The sequence below is a fragment of the Pipistrellus hanaki genome, assembly GCF_964339955.1.
Source record: "Pipistrellus hanaki genome assembly, chromosome: 3".
NCBI classification, from domain to species: Eukaryota; Metazoa; Chordata; class Mammalia; order Chiroptera; family Vespertilionidae; genus Pipistrellus; species Pipistrellus hanaki.
Genome location: NC_140505.1, coordinates 171,067,951 through 171,087,235, shown reverse-complemented (window position 1 = coordinate 171,087,235; position 19,285 = coordinate 171,067,951). Strand labels below are relative to the sequence as shown.

General features: G+C 50.1%; 1 protein-coding gene across 1 annotated transcript in view; it reads right to left on the bottom strand.

Moving 5' to 3' along the window:
• VWF (von Willebrand factor) overlaps positions 1–19,285 on the bottom strand; it is a 118,184-nt gene that overhangs the window by 76,861 nt on the left and 22,038 nt on the right. The window contains exons 7-13 of the mRNA XM_084878466.1: positions 13,247–13,463; positions 11,454–11,576; positions 10,466–10,577; positions 9,350–9,396; positions 2,521–2,657; positions 1,733–1,871; positions 534–634 (exon numbers count right to left, since the gene is read on the bottom strand). Coding sequence (XP_084734592.1) covers positions 534–634; positions 1,733–1,871; positions 2,521–2,657; positions 9,350–9,396; positions 10,466–10,577; positions 11,454–11,576; positions 13,247–13,463 — 876 coding nt within the window. The remainder of the gene's footprint in view (positions 1–533; positions 635–1,732; positions 1,872–2,520; positions 2,658–9,349; positions 9,397–10,465; positions 10,578–11,453; positions 11,577–13,246; positions 13,464–19,285) is intronic.

Below are 19,285 nucleotides of genomic sequence, written 5' to 3'. Positions count from 1 at the left end.
AAAATATACAGATTGCTATCTAATTGTGACCTCAGGACTACGGCAAGCAAGGGGAAGTGGCCCTGGGCTGCAGAGGCCCAGCGCCCAGGTGAGGGATCTGGTATTTCCCAGTGCAACGCTCCCTGGGCAGTGGGACGGCTTTGTCTCTTTGGGTGCACGACACAGTCTTGGCTGTGAGTGCCAATGTGGCTCTTCCCTTGCTGCCCACAGTGGTCACCCCAGGGACACCCCTGCTCCCAGGTTTTGTTGCAGCCCAGGCAGCAAATCTGCCCTTCCCAGCCCCTCGGGAGCCCACCTCCTCGGAAGGCCCTGGGGTACCAGAACCCCAGGCGTGAGAACCCCTAGGACAAACAAGGAGCATCCAGACAGCAAACACCAGCCTCTCATACACAAGAGAGGCCTGTTCCTCCCTCTGGGGGCATAGGGCGTGCGGAGAAATGAATTCTTCTCCCACACACAAAGCCACTCTGCCCACAGCACAAGGGGCACTTTGTAAGGCTGGGCTGTGGGGAGGCAGCGATCAGAGGGCCTACCTTCACCAGCAGTCTCCCACGGCCATCCCAGTCCATCTGCAGGTCTTCCCCATAGCTGAGGCGCACAGAGGCCATCACCGTGTGCTGGATGCGGAGGTCACCTAAAACCGAGCGGGGACAGAATTTGGGCTAAAATGAGGAGAGGGCATGGTGGTGGCAGGCAGATGTATCCTGGGGAGAGATGGGGTGTCTCACGAATAACTGTAGCAATGAAAGCACAGTTTGGGGGACGATGGAGATGTCCAGGAACCTTTAGGGGGTTCTCAGGAGGATGGGTGTAGTGCAAATAGGATTCCCCAAGAAGGTGCCTCTGTCTTCTTGCTGTGGCCTGCCATTCCCCTTATTGCTACAAGAGGGCGGCCGAGGCTCGTGCATCCAGAGCTGCACAGGTGCCCTGAGCCAAGGATCTGTCTCCCATTGAACCCCTGAGGCCTGAGCATTCCTTGGGCACCTCTGCTGCTGCATGAGTCCCTCCAGACTGAGTGACTCAGTCCTCACAGCTGAGCGATACTGTGTGCCCTGGAGGAACATGCCATCTCATGGGCAGACACGCAGCTTTAAACTGACACACAAGCATACTGTGTGCCCACGGGCCCCAGTTCACCGGCTGTGAGCAATGCCAGGACAATGGGCCAATGGCTGTGCAGATGGAGAGGGGAGGGGTCTGAGAGCCCCTTTGAGGGTGACGTCTGAGACCAGCTGGGCACAATGGCACAGTGTAACCTGGAAAAGCCCTGGACAGGTAGGTTTCTCTCTGTCGTGGGTCACAGGGTCCCCTGGCTCTGTCCAATAACATCCAAGGGGCCTTACTCATCACCAGCCATGCCTTCAACCTCTCAGTGACAGGCTCTGATCCTTTCCCGCCTCAAAGTAGAACCAGAAACGTGAAACCCAACCCTCACTGTCCCCTTTGGCTCAAGCTGAGTAGAGAACCGTCTTGGCTCCGCTTTTCCTCTAACACTCTCTCCCAGGCCTGGAGCAGCCTCCTCGTCTCCAGCGTCTAGCCATCTTCCTCCACTTGTTCTCCTCTTCCAGGAAGCCTTCCATCCTTACACGGATGCATGCCAAGGATACCCAGCCTGCCCTCCAGAAATAGCACTCTCCCACATTCCTACAGAAGGGGAAGCAGTGGGCACGGCAGAGGGGTAGGTGCTGTGGGAGCTGGGCCAGCCCAGCCTGTCAGAGGAGGAGGGACCCACCTTGCAGGAAGGGTATCTGCACATCCTGGCCATCTATGGCGACTCCTCCCCCGTGCTTCAGCTTCACCAGGCTGTTGTGCAGGCTGGGCAGGCGGGCGGTGACTGAGCGGGTGCAGACAGCATCAGGGTCATCGGCACACTGCCATGAGGGGCACGCAGAGTGACGTCACCACACCCCCACCAGCCCAGTGTTCCAGCCCACAACCCCTGAACTCAGAGAAATACTCCAACCCCACACAGCCTCTGGCCTTCTCTCACAGAACAGCATTCTCACAGATCCATCACCGTGAAGGGTGCCCCCTGAAGCAGTGCAACAACAAGGTCCTGAGCCCAACCTATCCCCCTGCCCAGCTTCCTGTGGCTCCTATGCCCTTACCTATCTGGTCTTACATGAGAAACCCCGGGCCTCTTATTCTTTGGGAAACCGAACCAGGACTCAGACCCTCAGGGGAAGCCCTACGAACCCTATATGTCCTCACCTTGGCTCCATTCTCTAGAGCAGTGTTTCCCAAAGTGTGGTACGCATACCCCCAGGGGTCCGGGAAGAGTTTGGTGGGGGTATGCACTGCACTGTGCTTAGCTGCGCCTATTTCTACATTCTCATGAGTACAAGGGGTACTCAGCATTACGAAAATTATAGAAGGGGTACACATATGTCAAAAGTTTAGGAAACACTGCTCTAAAGAAAAGAAGCATACCGTGTACACAGCAGCTCAGTAACAAGGGACCACACCCCCCACCCCATCACTCTTCCATTTGCCTCCTGATGGGCGCCTGGTTGAGCTCACCTGCACGGTCTCTATGACAATGGAGAAGGAGTGGTCCTGGCAGTCCCGGGCCAGCAGGTACTGGCAGACCCCACTGAAGGTGAAGTACCTGTCGTCAAAGCTCTTGAAGTGGGATTGTCCTGTGATGAGACACTCTCCTACAGGGGCACAGAGGATGGGGCGATCAGGAGGAGGAGGGGGAGATCAGGAGGAGGAGCAGAAGTCTGGAGTGGCGAATGGAAGCCTGTAAGAACGCGGTGCCCCTCACCAAAATGCTGTAGCTAGTCTACAAGTTCTACAGGAAGACTCTAGGCCAGACCCCACTCCTCAACACATTTGATCTTCTGGTTCAATCCCCATTTAATCACGGGGGCAGGAGGCAGCTAAGGGATATGAGCCACACTCCTGGCTCTCAGCTCCCCACAATGCCCAGTCCTTCCTCACAGCCAAGGCCATGAGCTCTGGCTCCTGAAGCCTGCAGGGTGCTCAGCCCTGGGTATAAGAGCGTCTTTTGTTCTAAGGAGCCACTTTGGGGGGCCTCCAGGTAGGGCCTATCACAGAAAGATCAGGCATGATTAGAGGTCTGGACCTTTCAGCCTCACCCCCAACCTCAGGGACTGGAGGTTTACTTAATAGTGATTTAGTTGGCCATCCTGCCTAATAAAATCTCCATAAAAACCCCAAAGCAACGGTTTGGAGAGCTGCCAGGCTGGTGAACATATCCAGGCAGGAAGGTGGCACACCCCACTCCACAGGGACAGAAGGTCCTGTGCTGGACCCTTCCAGACCTCACACTATGTGTCCTACAAAATGCCCTTTATGGCGAACCTGTAGTAGTAAGCCCGGTGTCTGCCTGAGTTCTGTGAGCCGTTCTAGCAAATACAGAACCTGAGAGGATATTGTGGGAACACCTGACTTGGAACCAAGTCAGACAGAAGTAGTGACCCTGAGGACTCAGTGCTGGTGCTTGGCATCTGAAGTGGGGGGTGGGGAGCAGTCTTGTGGGACTGGCCCTTAACCTACATGGTCTGTTACTGTCAGAATTGATTGGAATTGTAGGACACCCCATTGGTGTCCAGAAAGTCAGAGAACTGGTTGGTGGGGGCAGAGGGGATCATACACATTTGGTGTCCGACGTGCCAAGAGTAGAAATAAACAATCACGCCTCCCCACCGTATTGTCCCCCAAGAAGGGCAGGAGCAAGGGTCCCTATTCATGGAAGTCAGAGCAGAATAGGACGTAGGAAGGGCCAGGTCATCCCCGAGGATTGTGAACGTGATGGAACTCCATGCCCACTGATGTCACGGGAAAGCCCCCGTATTCTGCAAACACCGTGAACTGGGCCTTCCTGTCAAATGCCTCGACCCTGCTGCAGGAAAATGGGTGGGAATTTTCCCTCCAACCTTCCTCTGTTTTCTCAAGAACACTCTTATCTGAGAAGAAATTGGATTTCCATTCTCTTCGACCATGCACAGGAAAAAAGGGGTCAACAAGAAAATGCACAAACATTCAAAAGCACAAAGTTCAAGGCTAGCATCTAATCCTCCCATCTGATTTCCTGCTCTGACCCCCACTGATTTGTGTTCCGAAGTTTCTCAGGAATCAGAAATCTAAATATTTTATTTAACTTATCTCCTTGGTACAGTTGAGGGATGGAGCTACAAGCACAGGAAACCCAGGGAGCTGCTGGGGAGCAGTCGACCTTGGGAGCTGGAACAGCAGCCAGAACAATGGGTCCATCCTTGGCCCAGGGTGAACGGGATACCCCAGACGTTCCTGTTCAGTCAGTCAGCAAAAGGCAGCCCAAAAAAACAGCTGGCCCATCGCCAGCCAGAGAAAGTGGGCAATAGAAGTTCGGTGAATGAATGAAAAGCAGGTGATTCTTAACATAACAAAGAAAGGAGAACAGCCAGAAGTTAAAACAGATCTGCCACATGAATGAAGATGCTCCCTCACTATATATATATTGTGATGAGACATGATACCTCTTCTGAGCAAACTTTTTGTTGGTTGTGCGGGAATTTCCACGGGGCTGCTCTGCTCAGCTCATATATGTTCATCCTTACCCAGGCAGCTACGGAAGGACCAGCCCACGGACCTCTAGCAAAGCAATTCAAACTTCCCTCCAATGAAAAAATTCTCCAAAGCCTGCCTCTAAATCACCATCACATAACCTCAACCAAATGTACGAGGTGCATCTCTAAGAATTCTGTGTGTATTGCCTCATTTACTGCTCCCCTGAGCTGGTTGGTCACTAAAAAGATACAGAAACTCACAGAGAGAAAAACTCGCCCAAATCCCAAAATGGGGATTTGCACATGGGCATCTGTCCAGCTTCAGAGCACAGAGCACTTGACGCCACCCAGTACTGCTCCTCCCCCACAGGCTGGCTCCTGCAGCCTCTCACAAGCTGATTCCATGAGGTCAGAGCTTGATGTCACTCTGATCCTGGGCCCCCGTGCAGCTTGATTCGGGATGTGGAGACGGAATGGAGGAAAGCCTTGGCTATGAATGGTGATGTGCTGGCCTGGCCTGAAGGAGGTGTGAGTCCAGAAACCCTAACAGGGCCTGGGGCCAGGCCACAAGAGGTTTCTAGGGTACCTAGAAATGCATGCTCCCACTGGACAGGCATGGGCCCAGGCTTACTCATCGTTTTCTCTGTTAGTCAGAAGGGAAGTTTACCTTCCTTCCCAGAGGCTTTCAAAACAGGCGGCTCGAACAGGCAATCCAAGGTTGAATGATGGGACTATGTCAGAATGCATCAGAAATTATCCCAAACCAAACATGCAACAAGTGTACCAAGACCCCACACCTCCCTTCCAGACTGGGCATGTCCACAGGCAGGTCCACAGGCCGCCCACACCACCAGCCCAAGGTAGGTTCTGGCTCTGTCTCACCCTCCTGCCCCACCTGCCTCAGCCACACCCACTTCACACCACCGCTCCCCATTCCGGGCTCCTGTGGGCACCAGCCTGAACCTGCTTGATGAAGCATCTGTGGCTGTGGCTGTGAAGATGAAAATAGCTAACATTTACCAAGTGTGGGCTGTGTGTCGCATCACAACAGTTTCCATGGGATGAAGCTGCTGTTCTTATCCCTATTTTACAGGTGAGGAAACTGAGGCTGCAAAGGATTAAGCAGTTTGCCAAAAGTCAACCAGCTAACAAGTGGTGAAACTGGAATTCCAACCAGCCGCCTGCATCCCCAGCCCCAAACCTATGCTACCTCTCCGTGCCCAACGGATTTGGGCTACAAATGGAAAGCCCTCTGCTTATACCTGCCCAGTTCCAGAGAAATAGCTTCCACATTCTTCTGTTGGGAGTCTGAAGTCCCATAACCAGAGCTTTATTTGTTTAAGGAACAATCAGTCCCTCTTCACAGGCATGCTCCTTCCTCATTTACCCTAACAAAACATTTACGGTTCAATGGGAACTGAATTAGCAGAGCTGCTCTGGGCAGCCTGTTTTGTGGAGGAAGGAAAGAGAAACTCAGGGCTACAGAAAGGGAGTCTTCAGGTGATAGGAAACCAGTTTCGACTGGGGCTGCCCTAATTCCTAACCAGATTAGAGGTATGAGTGAGCAATGAAGATTCAAGAGTACATTGCAGCCCGGCTGGCATGGCTCAGGGGTTGAGCATCAACCCATGAACCAGGAGGTCATGTCTGATTCCTGCTCAGGGCATATGCCCAGGTTGAGGGCTGGATCCCCAGTGTGGGACATGCAGGAGGCAGCTGATGAATGATTCTCTTTCATCATTGATGTTTCTATCTCTCCCTCTCCCTTCCTCCCTGAAATCAATAAAAATAAATAAATAAATGAATAACCTATTTAATTTTTTTTTTAAAGCATATCGCAGAAGTTCCTGCCCCTCCCCATATGGACTACTGCTTGGCTGGGCAATTATTTTCTCCTCCCCAAACCCCTTACACAATACTGTGCTAGGCAGCTTCTAAGATGTCCCCTACTGTCCCCATGTACTGTATTTACATCCTTCTGTGATCCCCTTACCCATGTATACATGTTGACTTGTTTCTAGTAAATATAACACAGAAGTGAAGAAGGGCACCTTAGAGATCAGGGTTTTACAAGACCATGGCTTCTATCTTGGCTGTTCCTCCTCACTCTCTCGACATCACTCATTCTAGAGGAAGCCAGCTGTCATGCCATGAGGCAGCCACATGGAGGGGTCCACATGATGAGGGACCAAGGTCTGCCAACTATGCATGAGGGAGCTTCAGAGTGACCCCCTCACCCTGATGGAGATTTCAGATAAGACCACAGCCCAGTCAATAACATGACTGCTATTTCATGAGTGACTTGGGCCTCACCCAGACTCCTAACATGCAGAAGCCCTGAGATAATAGATGTGTGATGTTTGCTAAATTTAGGGGTAATTTGTTACACAGCAGTAGAGAACTACCCTGTTTCCCCAAAAATAAGACAGTGTCTTATATTAATTTTTTCTCCCAAAGTTGCGCTAGGTCTTATTTTCAGGGGATGACTTATCTTTCCATGCGCTAGGTCTTATTTTTGGAGGATGTCTTATTTTCTGGGAAACACGGTAGTACGCTCATCTTATTCCAGACAATCAAAACCCATCTCTTTATTTCTAAGACAATGTCAGCTCTTTCAGGGACTGCAAAGAAGCCCAGTCTGTTCTTTACTTGGCTAGGCAACAACCAACTAAACTCCAGAACTAAAAATAGAGGGTCAGAGCCAGGGCTTTGAATAAGTAAGCAATAGCTTAGTAGTGGTGTTGGCAAAATATCAAACCACTCAGAAGACCATAGAGTTGGAGCTGGTTATCCTTCCATTAAGGCATCAAGAAAATGTCTTGCATCCTCAGCAAAGGTATTTTCTAATTTTTTAATTAAAGACCAAGGAATTGTATTATCTATCCCAAACAAAACATTTTATCATTTACACAGTGGGTGTGCAGATAACTGTTGGATGGATGGTTGGAAGGATGGATGGATGGAATACCCTCCCTACCAAAAGTGATTATTCAAGAATTCCTAATCTGGTAGTCAATCTGACAAAACATAATAAAATGAATTCCTAATTCCATCCACTGTAGCTCACAGATCTTATACTAGAAGTGCTTATTACTTAGAAATTACAAATTTTTTTCACAGGTCAATTGCACCAACCTCATATGTCTTTCAAAGGACTCCTCAGGCCTTTCATGGGGTTTAATTATGTTAAATTTGAGCATTAATATCACTTGCAAGAGCAATCTTTTGTCCTTTGTGCTTCCTTCAAGAATTACACAGAAGATAAACCAGCTAGTTGGCCATCCTTGGACCAGATTAGTTGACCTACCTCTAGTCCTACTTTCCATCTAGTTCCAGAACTTACCCAGTGTAGAGGGCACTGGGTAAGGTCCTAAGTGACCCTAAAGTTACAGAACCCACATGTGATCCCAAGTATCCAGCTCAATCCCCTGTTAGCCCACCAAAGCCAATGGGGCCTCTTGGGTCCACAGGGAAGGAAGCCTGATATCTGGCTGTTTGCCTTGTAATTTTTTACTGCACTCTACAAACATGGAGACCCAAAAGTAGTATCCATCATGCAAGTTGAGGTCTTAAACTGAGTGGGGCCTCTCCAGAAGTCATGAAGGATAGAAAAGATCCTCCTGCAAAGGGATGAATCAAAAACTAGAAGAGAGCCCTAGCTGGTGTTTCTCAATGGTTAAAGTCATCCCATGCACCAGAGGGTTTCAGATTGTATTTCTGATCAAGGGCACATTCCTGCATTGCAGGTTTCATCCCTGGTCCTAGTCAGCAAAGCAACCAATAGATGTATCTCTCTCATATCAATGTCTGTCTCTCTCTCTCTCTCTCTCTCTCTCTCTCTCTCTCTCTCTCTCTCTCCCTCCCTCCCTCCCCTTTTCTCTCTCTCCCTCTCTTCCACATTATCTAAAAAGTAATTGCGGGGGGGGGGGGGGGGGAGATATCCTCAGGTGAGGATTAACAACAACATCAACAGAAAACTAGGAGAGAAAGTAAAGGGATGGGCAAAAGTGGAAGTCAGGCAGTTGTGCCTTTGAGTCCTGTCTCTGTTGTTTAGCAGCTGTGTGATCTTGGGCAAGTTATTTAACCTCTCTGGGTCTGTTTCCTCTTTTGTAAAATGAGAATACCTTGTGCCTCACAGGTTGTTGTATTGAGGAAATACATGTAAAATGCTTAGCATACTTCCTAACACATAGCAAACCACATGAGTGACCACAAAGGGGGGAACCATCAGGAGAAGAGCCATGGTCCTTGGAGGGTGAGGCAGAAAGGAGCTTTAGAATGGGAAATGTTTGCAGTAAATAGAATATACAGTTTGGGGCCAAACAAACAGAGGAGAAAGTAAAGGTCAGGGATTATAAGACAACTTTTCCTAAATAGATTTTCCATGGTGAGGACAGGGTAGGAAGAATCATTTGGTGGTCTGATTTCCCTAGCTCTTGGACCATGCCCAGGTCTTCCTATCAGGCATTCCAGAAAATTCCAGAAATTCTAACTTCAATCACCAAGCCTTCTTCCTCTTAATTTTCCAAAGAATTTGAGTCATCTTTGATCAGTCAACCGTGACCTTGCAATTTTTATAGCTCATTTTTCAACCTTAATCCTTTTTCTCATCAGGTAATGAAACCGAACAATAAAACCTTAGCCCAAGTGCATTCTCCCTCAGTTGGCCCCTGAGTGGGTTAGCACAGCTGGTACCTGAAACCAGAGCTGTGGTCAAGGGGTTGTATCCAGCCTGTGCAGAGAAGCCACCTTCTGCCTGCCTTGATGTGTGGCTAGCAGGGGAGGACATACCTCTTCATTTAGAGAAGGCAGAGATTGAGCAAAAGGTCACCTACCTGGACATTCTTCATTGCTGCAGATCCACAGGCTATTTCTGCAAATGCTGTTGGGGAGAGAAGCACAGGTCATGCAAACGCCAGATACATGATCAATTTGAGAGCTTCTCGCATATACCACAGCTCTCAAAGGAAGGGATATGGGAGAGAAAAGGAGCTGATGCTGGAGGGCCTTTGTGAGGTTAAAGGTGTACAGGACAGGGCTTTGGCCACAGAGGAATCTTGGAGATAGTGTCAAAGGGAAGAATCCCTGACAGAGATAAAATAAAAAAGCTACGGGGTCCAATGTCCCTACCCAGACACTAAGCAATCAAATTTCTTCTGCTCTGCCTGGTGGCACAGTTGGTTAGAGCATCATCCTGTACACCAAAAAGGTTGTGGTTTTGATTTCCAATCAAACCCCTTATCTAGGTTACGTGTTCAATCCCTGGTCAGGGTACATATGGAAGGGGAAGACAGGGAAAAAAAAAAACAAAAAAAAACAAAAAACAAAAAAAAAACATTGCTTTGTTGTTCCACTTATTTATGCATTTCTTGGTTGATTCTTGTGCAGAGAAGCCACCTTCTGCCTGCCTTGATGTGTGACTTGGGATTAAACCTGCAACCTTGGCATTTCGGGACTACACTCTAACCAACTGAGCCACCCAGCCAGGGCCAGAGGAGCTTCTTGATAAAATGATTTGAGCTAAACAGAGAGGACAGCCCAGCCTGGGCCTGGCCTATTGCAGAGAACCATGGGGAGCAGGCCTGTATGAATGTCCATGGGCACTGCTGTCGCCTTCCACCTAGTAGATAAATGATCTCAAGGAGAGAAGAACTGTCTCATTACAGCCTAGTTTGGGAGAAAGCTACAGATGTGGTTTGCATGTAAAATACTTCCTTCCCTGACCTCCCCTCCTCTAGGCATATCTGTAATATAATCCTTGTGTTGGATCACTGACTTCCATGCCTTTCCCCCCAACCTCACCTCCCCACCCCTCCCTTCCCCCACCAATCTCAACCTCTTCTCCCTCAGCCCAGGCCAGGTGCTATTCCACCTGCCTCTGCCCCCACTGCCCCAGCTTCTCCCCTCAGCCCCTGGCGGCTCTCCCAGACCACACTGCCAAGCCCATTTACCAGGTGTTGCAGTCTCTTGAGAGGGAGGCACCTGGAGGGTACCGCTTCCCAGAATGCACACAGGAACACTCCGTGCTTTCCACACAGCGGCCTTCATCAAGGAGCTGTCCCTCTGGGTTCAAGGACATCAAGACACAGTCTCAATCTTGTCATCATGATTACTTGTCTCACAACTATAGAATCCCTGTGAGTGACCATCAGCTTAGGGCTTCTCCCAGGAAGCTCAAAGGATTGTTCTGTGATGTTCATCTTTCACATTAGGGCAATATGAGGGAGGGGGTTGTTAACCTCCACTCTTCTGATGGAGAAACGGGGAAAGAGTTTTGTTCAAGGTCTCTCAGTAGGGAAGTCATGAGTCTAGGCTGAACACTTCTCTCAGGAAGCTCAAAGAACTTATGTGATGTTTACTTTCACGTTAACGCAAGGAGGAAGGGAAAATTAATTCACCTCCACTTTATAGGTGAAATCAAAGCAAGGGTTTTGTTCAGGGTCTTCCGGTAGGAAAGTCATGAGTCAAAGCTCACAGGACTCACTTTTAAGAACTGAACAGGATTTTTCACCAAAGCTCACGAAGGGTCTCCTGAGAAAGACTTCCTGGTATGAAGGTCTTTTTCAGCCGAGCTCACATGGCAAACCCAGAAAACATTTAAAAATATCTTTCTCCCAGACCAATTCCCTGACACTTAACTTGGAAAACAAAACTGCCATCAGATTGGGCCACGTGCCCCCCCAAACAAAGTCACTGTTGGCACCCAGGCCATGCTTCTGTTTCCTAGACACACATGCTTTCATGAATACAGTACAACAGGAAAACATCAAAATAAATGCCAGCTCGATCCTGACCACTCTGTATAAAGGCTTTTTAAAAATAAATAAAAAGGCCTCTGATTTGGGCGACAGGGATCTCACACAAGTGGTTTTCATCTGGCCCCCCCAGGCCAAGAGCTGGCAAGGCCTCGGGTTTGTAAATAAAGTGGGAAGTTATTACCAGCGCAGCTGCAGCCATCCACACATTGCTCCTGACACACTTCGTTGATTTTCAGGCTCTGGCAGGTCCTGGTGCAAGGGGACACACACTCCTTGTACTCCATGCCAGCAGGGCACGCCGGTCCTGAAACAGAAAGCTCAGGCGTCTCGCCAGGGCAGCTCTGCCCCATACAGCATCTCACAGGCCATGCTGTACTTAGGCCCCCTTGTCTCCAGGGCCTCATGGGGCCACCTCCACAGCCCAAAAGCCAATGCCCCACCCAAGATCGTCCCACCCACCATCCCTCCCCTGAAGGAACATCTTTCATCTCGGAAAGCCTGGCTAAGACCCAGCAGGGTCACCTGGGAGCACCCACCCTTCTTCTTGGTCATCTGTTCTCCATGAACAACTTGACTTTTTTCTCTCTTTTTTTGGCACCTTTATGCTCTCTTCCTTTCAGCTAAAACCCTCTCAGGGTGAAACCACGCTCCTCTAGGCTGAAAATGAATGGTCTCCTGGGGCCAAGCAAGGCTGTGATGTCCTCAAACCATCCTCCTCTGAGGGCCCCTCTTCCTCCTAAAACTGTCCCCGATCAAATGCGCCACCCAGCACAAGGCCTAAGCCCGTCACACCCACCTTCCCCGTGTTTATTCCCCCTGAGCTGCAGGGCTGCCTCGAGAGCCTGTCATCTAGCATCTGGCCTCCCTGCTGGACCCAGCAACGTGTGGGCAAGGGCTGGCTCTCCTCTTCTCTCTGCAACCCCGTGGCTGTCTGACCCAGGCCAAGTGAAGGACCGGTACTCTTTTCTGGGTCTCACAAGACCAAACAATTGCCCCCAAAATTCTTCTCCTCCAAGATCCATCAAGTGTCTCCCCCACCCTACTCCAAAGGCCTAAAAAGAACACCCCCACCACCACCACCTTCAGAGGAGAGGCCAATGGCTACCAGCCACCTTTCTCACATTTCCCAGCAAACACGAAAGGCTCTGACTTATAAGCTGAGAAAACACAAACTGAAGACTGTGTGTGTGCAGTTAACTGGCTCCCCCATCTCCATGGGCTGGTGTGACCTGTCTAATTATGGCAGGCTGGCTGTTGGTCTGCCTGCCTCTGGTCAGCGGAGTGTCTGGGGAGACAGGAGGCTTCTCCCGAGGTGACCGACAGGCTCCTACTTAATCATGATAATTTGGGGATGGTGACAATGTCAATGACCAGGGACCTGGTCAAAATTAGAAGGTCAAAACCACAGGCGCCACGAGGTGAGGTGGAGGGAATGTGAGCGCCGGGCCTGCAGGACAGAGGCTGGTTTAATGACAGGGAAGGACTTAATGAAAGCCTGCCAGGATCGCCAGCCCCAGCCGGGACTCTTGGGCCAACTCCCTGCTCTGTGACAGGCAGTCAGCACAGGTATTGGCTGAAGCTGCCGCGTTGCTGAGATCTGGCCGCAGACAGAGAACGTTTTTGTGTCCAGGGGAATGGAGTTTCTGGGGGAGTCCTGGGGAACCAAGCGAGGCATGGCACGAGAACAGAGGCAGGAGAAATGGCCTGGAGACCTTGGGAAGGAAGGCCTTTTGAGCCTCATCACAGACTCTAAGGGAGGGGACTCCCTCTGAGAGCCAGCACTCTGGCCAGGTGACCAAAGGGCAGAGGCTGCATAGAAATTAGACCCAGAAACTGGCACCCCTGGCTGGCTGGGGCGTGGTAAAGGCATACGATTGTGGCACCGAGAGATTCCTGAGGGACACCCCAGGACAGACACCACTTTTCCCCAGGTCCTGAGTGGCTCTCCAGCCAGGGGGGTGGGCAGTGACTTACGGCATTCGCTGTGCTGGGTCCAACCATACAGCACCATCCCTTGGTGGGCGCAGGCCCGGGCATACTCCAGGAGGGCGGCGCAAGGGCACTTCAGCCCCTGGGTGCAGGTGCACAGAGTCCTCTCACACAGGGTCACGAAAGGCTCAGGGTCCACCAGGGGGTGGCAGCGGGCAAACACCGAGTCCCTTTTCAGCAGCTGGCACTGCTCCCACTGGCCCTGCAGGAACAAGTGCCACCTTGGTGAGTGCAGCAGCATGTAGTCCCAGCTCTTCACTGCGTGCACTCAGTGTCCCCTGAGGAAAGCCTGCCAGGATCTCCATACAGGGACAGTGCCTGCACCTACTAGGTGCTTATCAGCAGTTACCAAATTAAACAGTCCATCCAACAAAGGAAAGATATTGGACTTGTACTATGTGAACTGTACCGATACCGAGATCGCCTTAAACCCTGGAAGTGCAGAGCCCAGGGCCCATGGACTGCAGCGGCAGTCAGTGTCCCCCGAGGGGGAAGAGCAGAGAGGGAGAAAAGAGTGGGGAGAATGCTGAACTTGGAGTTCATGTGGAACTCCGCAAAAGGACATGTGACTTCGGAGCCAGGCGTGCTGATCAGCTTCTGTTTTGCACTGACCTGGCCACTTCTGGTCCTTGACATTGACTATACATGAGGAGTGGGACAAGTTGTGTGAAGTAGACATTCCTGGGCCTTACCCTCAGAGATTAAAAATTTTAGTATGAGGGATATGGAACTCAGCAGTTCCTTTTTCCAACATTGCTCAGGAGACTCCTGGGACCAGAGGGGACCAGTTCCCATCGTGAAAAACATGCTAGGCTCTATAAACTGTCCCAGAGACACTCTACCAGGCAAGGGCTCTTCTTGGGTTTTAGCACTTTGCTGATACCCTCAACCCAATAACACGAGGCAGGCTTAGAACTGTTGTCATTGGTTACTCCTGTAACACGCTAGTATAAATAAATACTCCTCAATGTTGTATTGGCAAACATCTCTGAACTCTGTGTTTTAACTAAATAAACATCTTTTTCACAGTTTTACCTTTCTGAAATTGGAGTGCAGCTTACAATTGCTGTCACACTGGAAGTTGCAGTTTTTTCTTTTCTTTTTTTAAATATATTTTTATTGATTTCAGAGAGGAAGAGAGAGATAGAAACATCAATGATGAGAGAGAATCATTGATCTGCTGCCTCCTGCATGCCCCCTACTGGGGATCGAGCCTGCAACCCAGGCAGGTGCCCTGACTGGGAATTAAACCCTGAGCTCCTGGTTTAAAGGTTGATGCTCAACCACTGAGCTACACCAGCTGGGCAGTTTTTTCTTTCTTAGCGATATACTGTACTTGAAATAATGGTGTGTCTTAGAATCAACAACGCCTTCGATTTGACATTACACAGTATTGCCACCAGGAATAGGTGAGTCATTGCTCCCATGCACAGACATGCTTTCCAAAGGGAAGCCAGCAGTTGGTGAAAGCACTCAGCTACAGAGAGAGAAGTACAACTGCATCTAAACAGAAGGGTTGAGTTCTGAAGGGTAAACCAGAGCAAATCCAGTCTGCTCACACTGTACAGAGGGTGGCCAGAGCAAGCCTGCATAAACCAAGAGCCAGGGGCCGGGCCTCATCTTTTGTGGCACCATGGACATCCCGGAGGAATGGAAATCTGACCCAGTGCTGCTCAGCATCCTCCAGAATCAGCCTGGCAGCACCAGGGATGTGTTGTGGTCCTAGGAAAATCTGTGTCCTGCTCCGGGTGCCCCTGAGCTTGGCCCTGCCTCCCACAGGGTCTGCCATCAGAGCCAGGCAGGGGGGCAGCATGTCACAGACAAACCCTGACTGCAGCCAGCCCAGAAAGAGAAAGGGGAAGCACAGGGGAGGCCCAGGGCCCAGGTGGCTTAAGCAATTGGGCACACTGGTTCTCTCTGCACCTTAGAAAGTACAGCTGTGAACTTGTGGGTCAGGACCATTAGCAGCTCTGCATGTTGGGGGCCAACTGCTGACAGCAGCACTTTCTCCATGGCCCACCCCCCTGACTTACGCGCTTGGGGTTGGACCCCACCCTTCTCTCCTCTCCCCCCACCCCGTGGAACCCACTGTGTGGCTGGGAAAAAGCTTGAGCTTCAGCCCAGCTCTGCCACTAACTGGTGGGGACTGAGACACCTCATTAGAGAAGGGTGTCCTGAGTACAATGGGACCATTACAGGACCGCCTCATGGGTGATGTGAACACACACAGGGCCTGGCACCAAGCAAAGCTATCAACAAAGGAGGGCTACTCTGATGGCCCCATGACCACCAACGGTTCGGTGATACATGCATCCTCCCATTGGCCACCGCACACATTTCACGTAGGGGAAACTGAGGTTTCTGAAGACATTGTCCAGAAGAGTCCTGCCTTGGACCTCTTAGGACTTCACAGCCCTGGATCCGAGTTCCACCTCTTCCCATGCTAGTACCGTGACCTTAGGCTATTCTTTAACCCATCTTTTCTGGAAGATGGGGATGAGGATAACAACAGAGCCTACCTGAAGAGACTGAGGTGAAGGTTGAATGGAATAACATATGTGAAGGTTTGGACTAATAACTGGGACCCCATATCTTTGTCGTCGTCGTCATCATCATCATCGTCATCATCATCATCATCATCATCATCATCATCATCAATATCTTGGCCACCAGAGAGATCGCTTCCACTGCCCTCCTGCCATTATGTTTATCCTCCAGGATGGTGAGCAGGTCACCAGCAGGTGACCTTTCACTCTGTCTCCATCTCTCTGTGCTTATAAGGATGAATGGTTGCAATGACAACATTATCACTTCCCTACTATCTTGGGGGTTTCCCAGGGTACAGAGGAGCAGCTTTTGATATTCTTTGATTCATCTCTCCTGAACAAAGTGGGTTTCTTTCTAGTGGAAGGATGAGGGAGGAGCCTCCCGGTTGTAATAGACTGGTCTGAGAATCTCCCGGGGCTCAGGGGAGGAGGCCTCAGCCACACCCTCTGCCCCATCAGCAATGACACTCAAAACATAGAGTTGCTGGGCTCTTAAAGAGCTGAGGCCACCCTGAGAGGGCCCAAAGCTCAGCTCTTGCCTACCTCTTTCCCCGCCAGCAAGTTAAAATCAAAATAGAAAAAAAAAAAATGAAGAAAGCAACTCCATGGGTTTTTCCTAGTGCTTGCTGAGGTCACCTGCTCTGTAGGCCAGTGGCTCAGAGCTGTCCCTGCTCCACAGGACTACCTCCTACAGGTGCGGGGACAGGGCACCTAGGGCTGTCACCAGCAGGACACAATAAAGCCAGCTGAGAGAAGAAACCCAGGCGTCCAGTGCCCCATACCCTGTCAGAGTGGCAGCGGGCAGAGTCCAGCACGGCCGCCTCCAGCTGGCCCCAGTCCGGTTTTTCCTGTTCAGAGAAACAGTGGGAACAATACACCAGCACATTTCCGGGGAGGTCCCTTGAGATATTAAATGGTTTACAGAAAGTCTTAGAAGAAGGGTGTTTTCTGATTATTTGTCTGCAGGATGGGAGTGGATTTCTACAGAAACAGCCACCTCCCTTTTTAGTATAATTCCGTTGGCCTCTACCATGTGCACCTGAAATCTGGCTAGGATTTCTTCCCTGGCAGAGACAAAAGGAGGGTTCTGCCCCCTTCCCCCCATCTTGCCCTCCAGTCTTCCTCTCAGCCCTGGCTGCACTTGGCCTACTAAAGTGACCACAATCTAAGGACCAGACAGGATTGCCAGCCACCAGAGATGCAGCACGGCCCCCCTCTGGCTGCTAGCCCTGCCCCCCAGGCTTCTCTGTTCCACCGCAGGTAGCCCTGCCAGCCCCAGCCAGGTCCTGAGACAAGATGCCTCCACAGACATACATCTGAGTCTGAGCCACACCCTGACCAAACCTTCACAAGATTGGCTATGTGGCCTTGAGGTCTCCAGTAGTGTGTCCAGGTCAGCATAAAGGACAAACCTGACAGTGCCCCAGGCCAGCATAGAGAGCCCATTCTGGCTGCTTAGGAAGCAGCTTGGCCAGGCCTCCCAGGATCTGACCCTGGCCTTCCTCTCTCGTTCATCCCTCCCCACTCCCCATCTCCTAGGTTACTGATGGTTTCCTAAACAAATCAACTTGTTTCAGAGGCCAGCACATCACACGCTCCCCCAGGCTGACCCTCCAGAGGCCTGAAGACACCTTCAAAGAACCCAACCCTCCTCAGAGAAAGGTAAGATAAATACAGCCTTTCAGATTTAGAAACTGAGGCATGGAGAGGATAAAGAATTTATAGCTCGGCGGTTCAAAAAGTGTGGTTCAGGGACTCCCTATGGACTCCCAAGATCCTTTCAGGGGTCCAGGAGGTCAAAACCATTTTCATAACAATATCAAGATGTTATTTGCTTTTTTTTCTCTTATCCTTTCACAAATGTACAGTGGAATTTTCCGAGGCTACATGACTTGTGATATCACAGCAGACTTAAGTGCAGGAGCCAATCCGAGAAGCCAGTCCGAGAAGCCAGCTGATTTCTCGGAAGCCAGAGGGGGAAGAGATTTGCAAAACAGAAACAATGCCATTCTTCTCCCCAACCATGTTTTTGTTTAGAATGTGTAGTTACTGGAACGTAGTTATTTAGGATGTGTAGTTTTATTAAAATATGTTATTCATGTAAAATATTGTGTCTATTGTTTTTAAATAAACCAATATGATTTAAATTTCTCAGTTTTAATATCTAATGCAGTAAATATCAATAGATATAATCGACATAAATAAAATCTTTGGCATCTTCATTCATTTTTAAGAGTGTAAAGGGGTCCTGAGGTTAAACCATTTGCAAACTGCTGAACAAGTAAAGGGGTGACTCAAACCTTCATTGCATCCACAGCCTTGTCACCTGCCACCAAACCACAGTTTACATGGTCTTCCACATCCTCGATGCACCTACCCCACTTTGTTTCCTAACAGTCAAAGTAGAAAACAGTGCAGCTCAGTAGATGTAGCACAGGCTCCAAGCCCCTTCCAACTTCCAAAATGTGTGACTAGTAAAATCATCTCGCCTTGCTGCACCTCGGTTCCCTCACTGTCAAAGAGAGTGTGGAGGAGGTGCAAAGTGTCCCAGGATCTATTACTTCTTTCTTAGTCATAGGACCCTCAGCTTGCAGTTTTCCCCTGCACATACAGGCACTGGACTAAAGATTCCATTCCCAGACTCCCTTGCAGCCAGAGTAGCAATGTGAGTAAGCTTTGCCCAATAGAATAGAAGCAGAGGATCCTGTGAAACTTCCAGGGAGTGTCCTCAAAAGAGAGGTAGTTCCTTCTCCGTCTGTTCTCTTCCTACTGTTGGAACGTGGCTGTGAGGCCGGAGGCTGGAGCCACCATCAGGACCATGAAATAGAAGCCTCATGCTGAAGACAACAGAGAAATAAGACAGAAGGACCTTGGATCCCAGCACCATAGACGGGGTCCTGTACTGGCCCTGGGCATCCCACCCCAAGCTTCTTTACAATGAGAGAGAAATAAACCTCTGCGATGCATAAACCATGGTTACTCGGGTGTCCTATCACTCACAGCGGAACCTGCTCCTAACACAAACAGCAATCCCTACCTGAGATGGTTGCTACAAAATAAAATAAAATGAAATAAGATTACACAGGAAGGTAATTGAATGCTTAGAAGAATTATCATTGGCCCACTGTCAACATCAGCCCAACAGTTCGAAAATGTCCTCTCCTCAGCTCTCTGCTAAGCCAACCTGGCAGGGAGACAAAAGGATGGTCAGCTAATTAGTACACTTCCAGCATCTCCCCAGCTCCAATGCCGGGCATCGGCTCTTCTGTCTTCCTTCATCTCTTGTCCGTGGTGCTAGAAGATGGCAAGAGAGCTGCAGCCCCAGCTCCATCAATCCATGACCTCACCCTGCCTGGGTGGGTGTGCAGACCCACTTGTGGCCCATCTAATCACATTTTCAGTTCATTAAAGAAAGCCAGGCCTCTTCCCTGGAGATGACACGCCAGTTCAAGGGAGAGGGAGAGAAAAGAAGCTCATC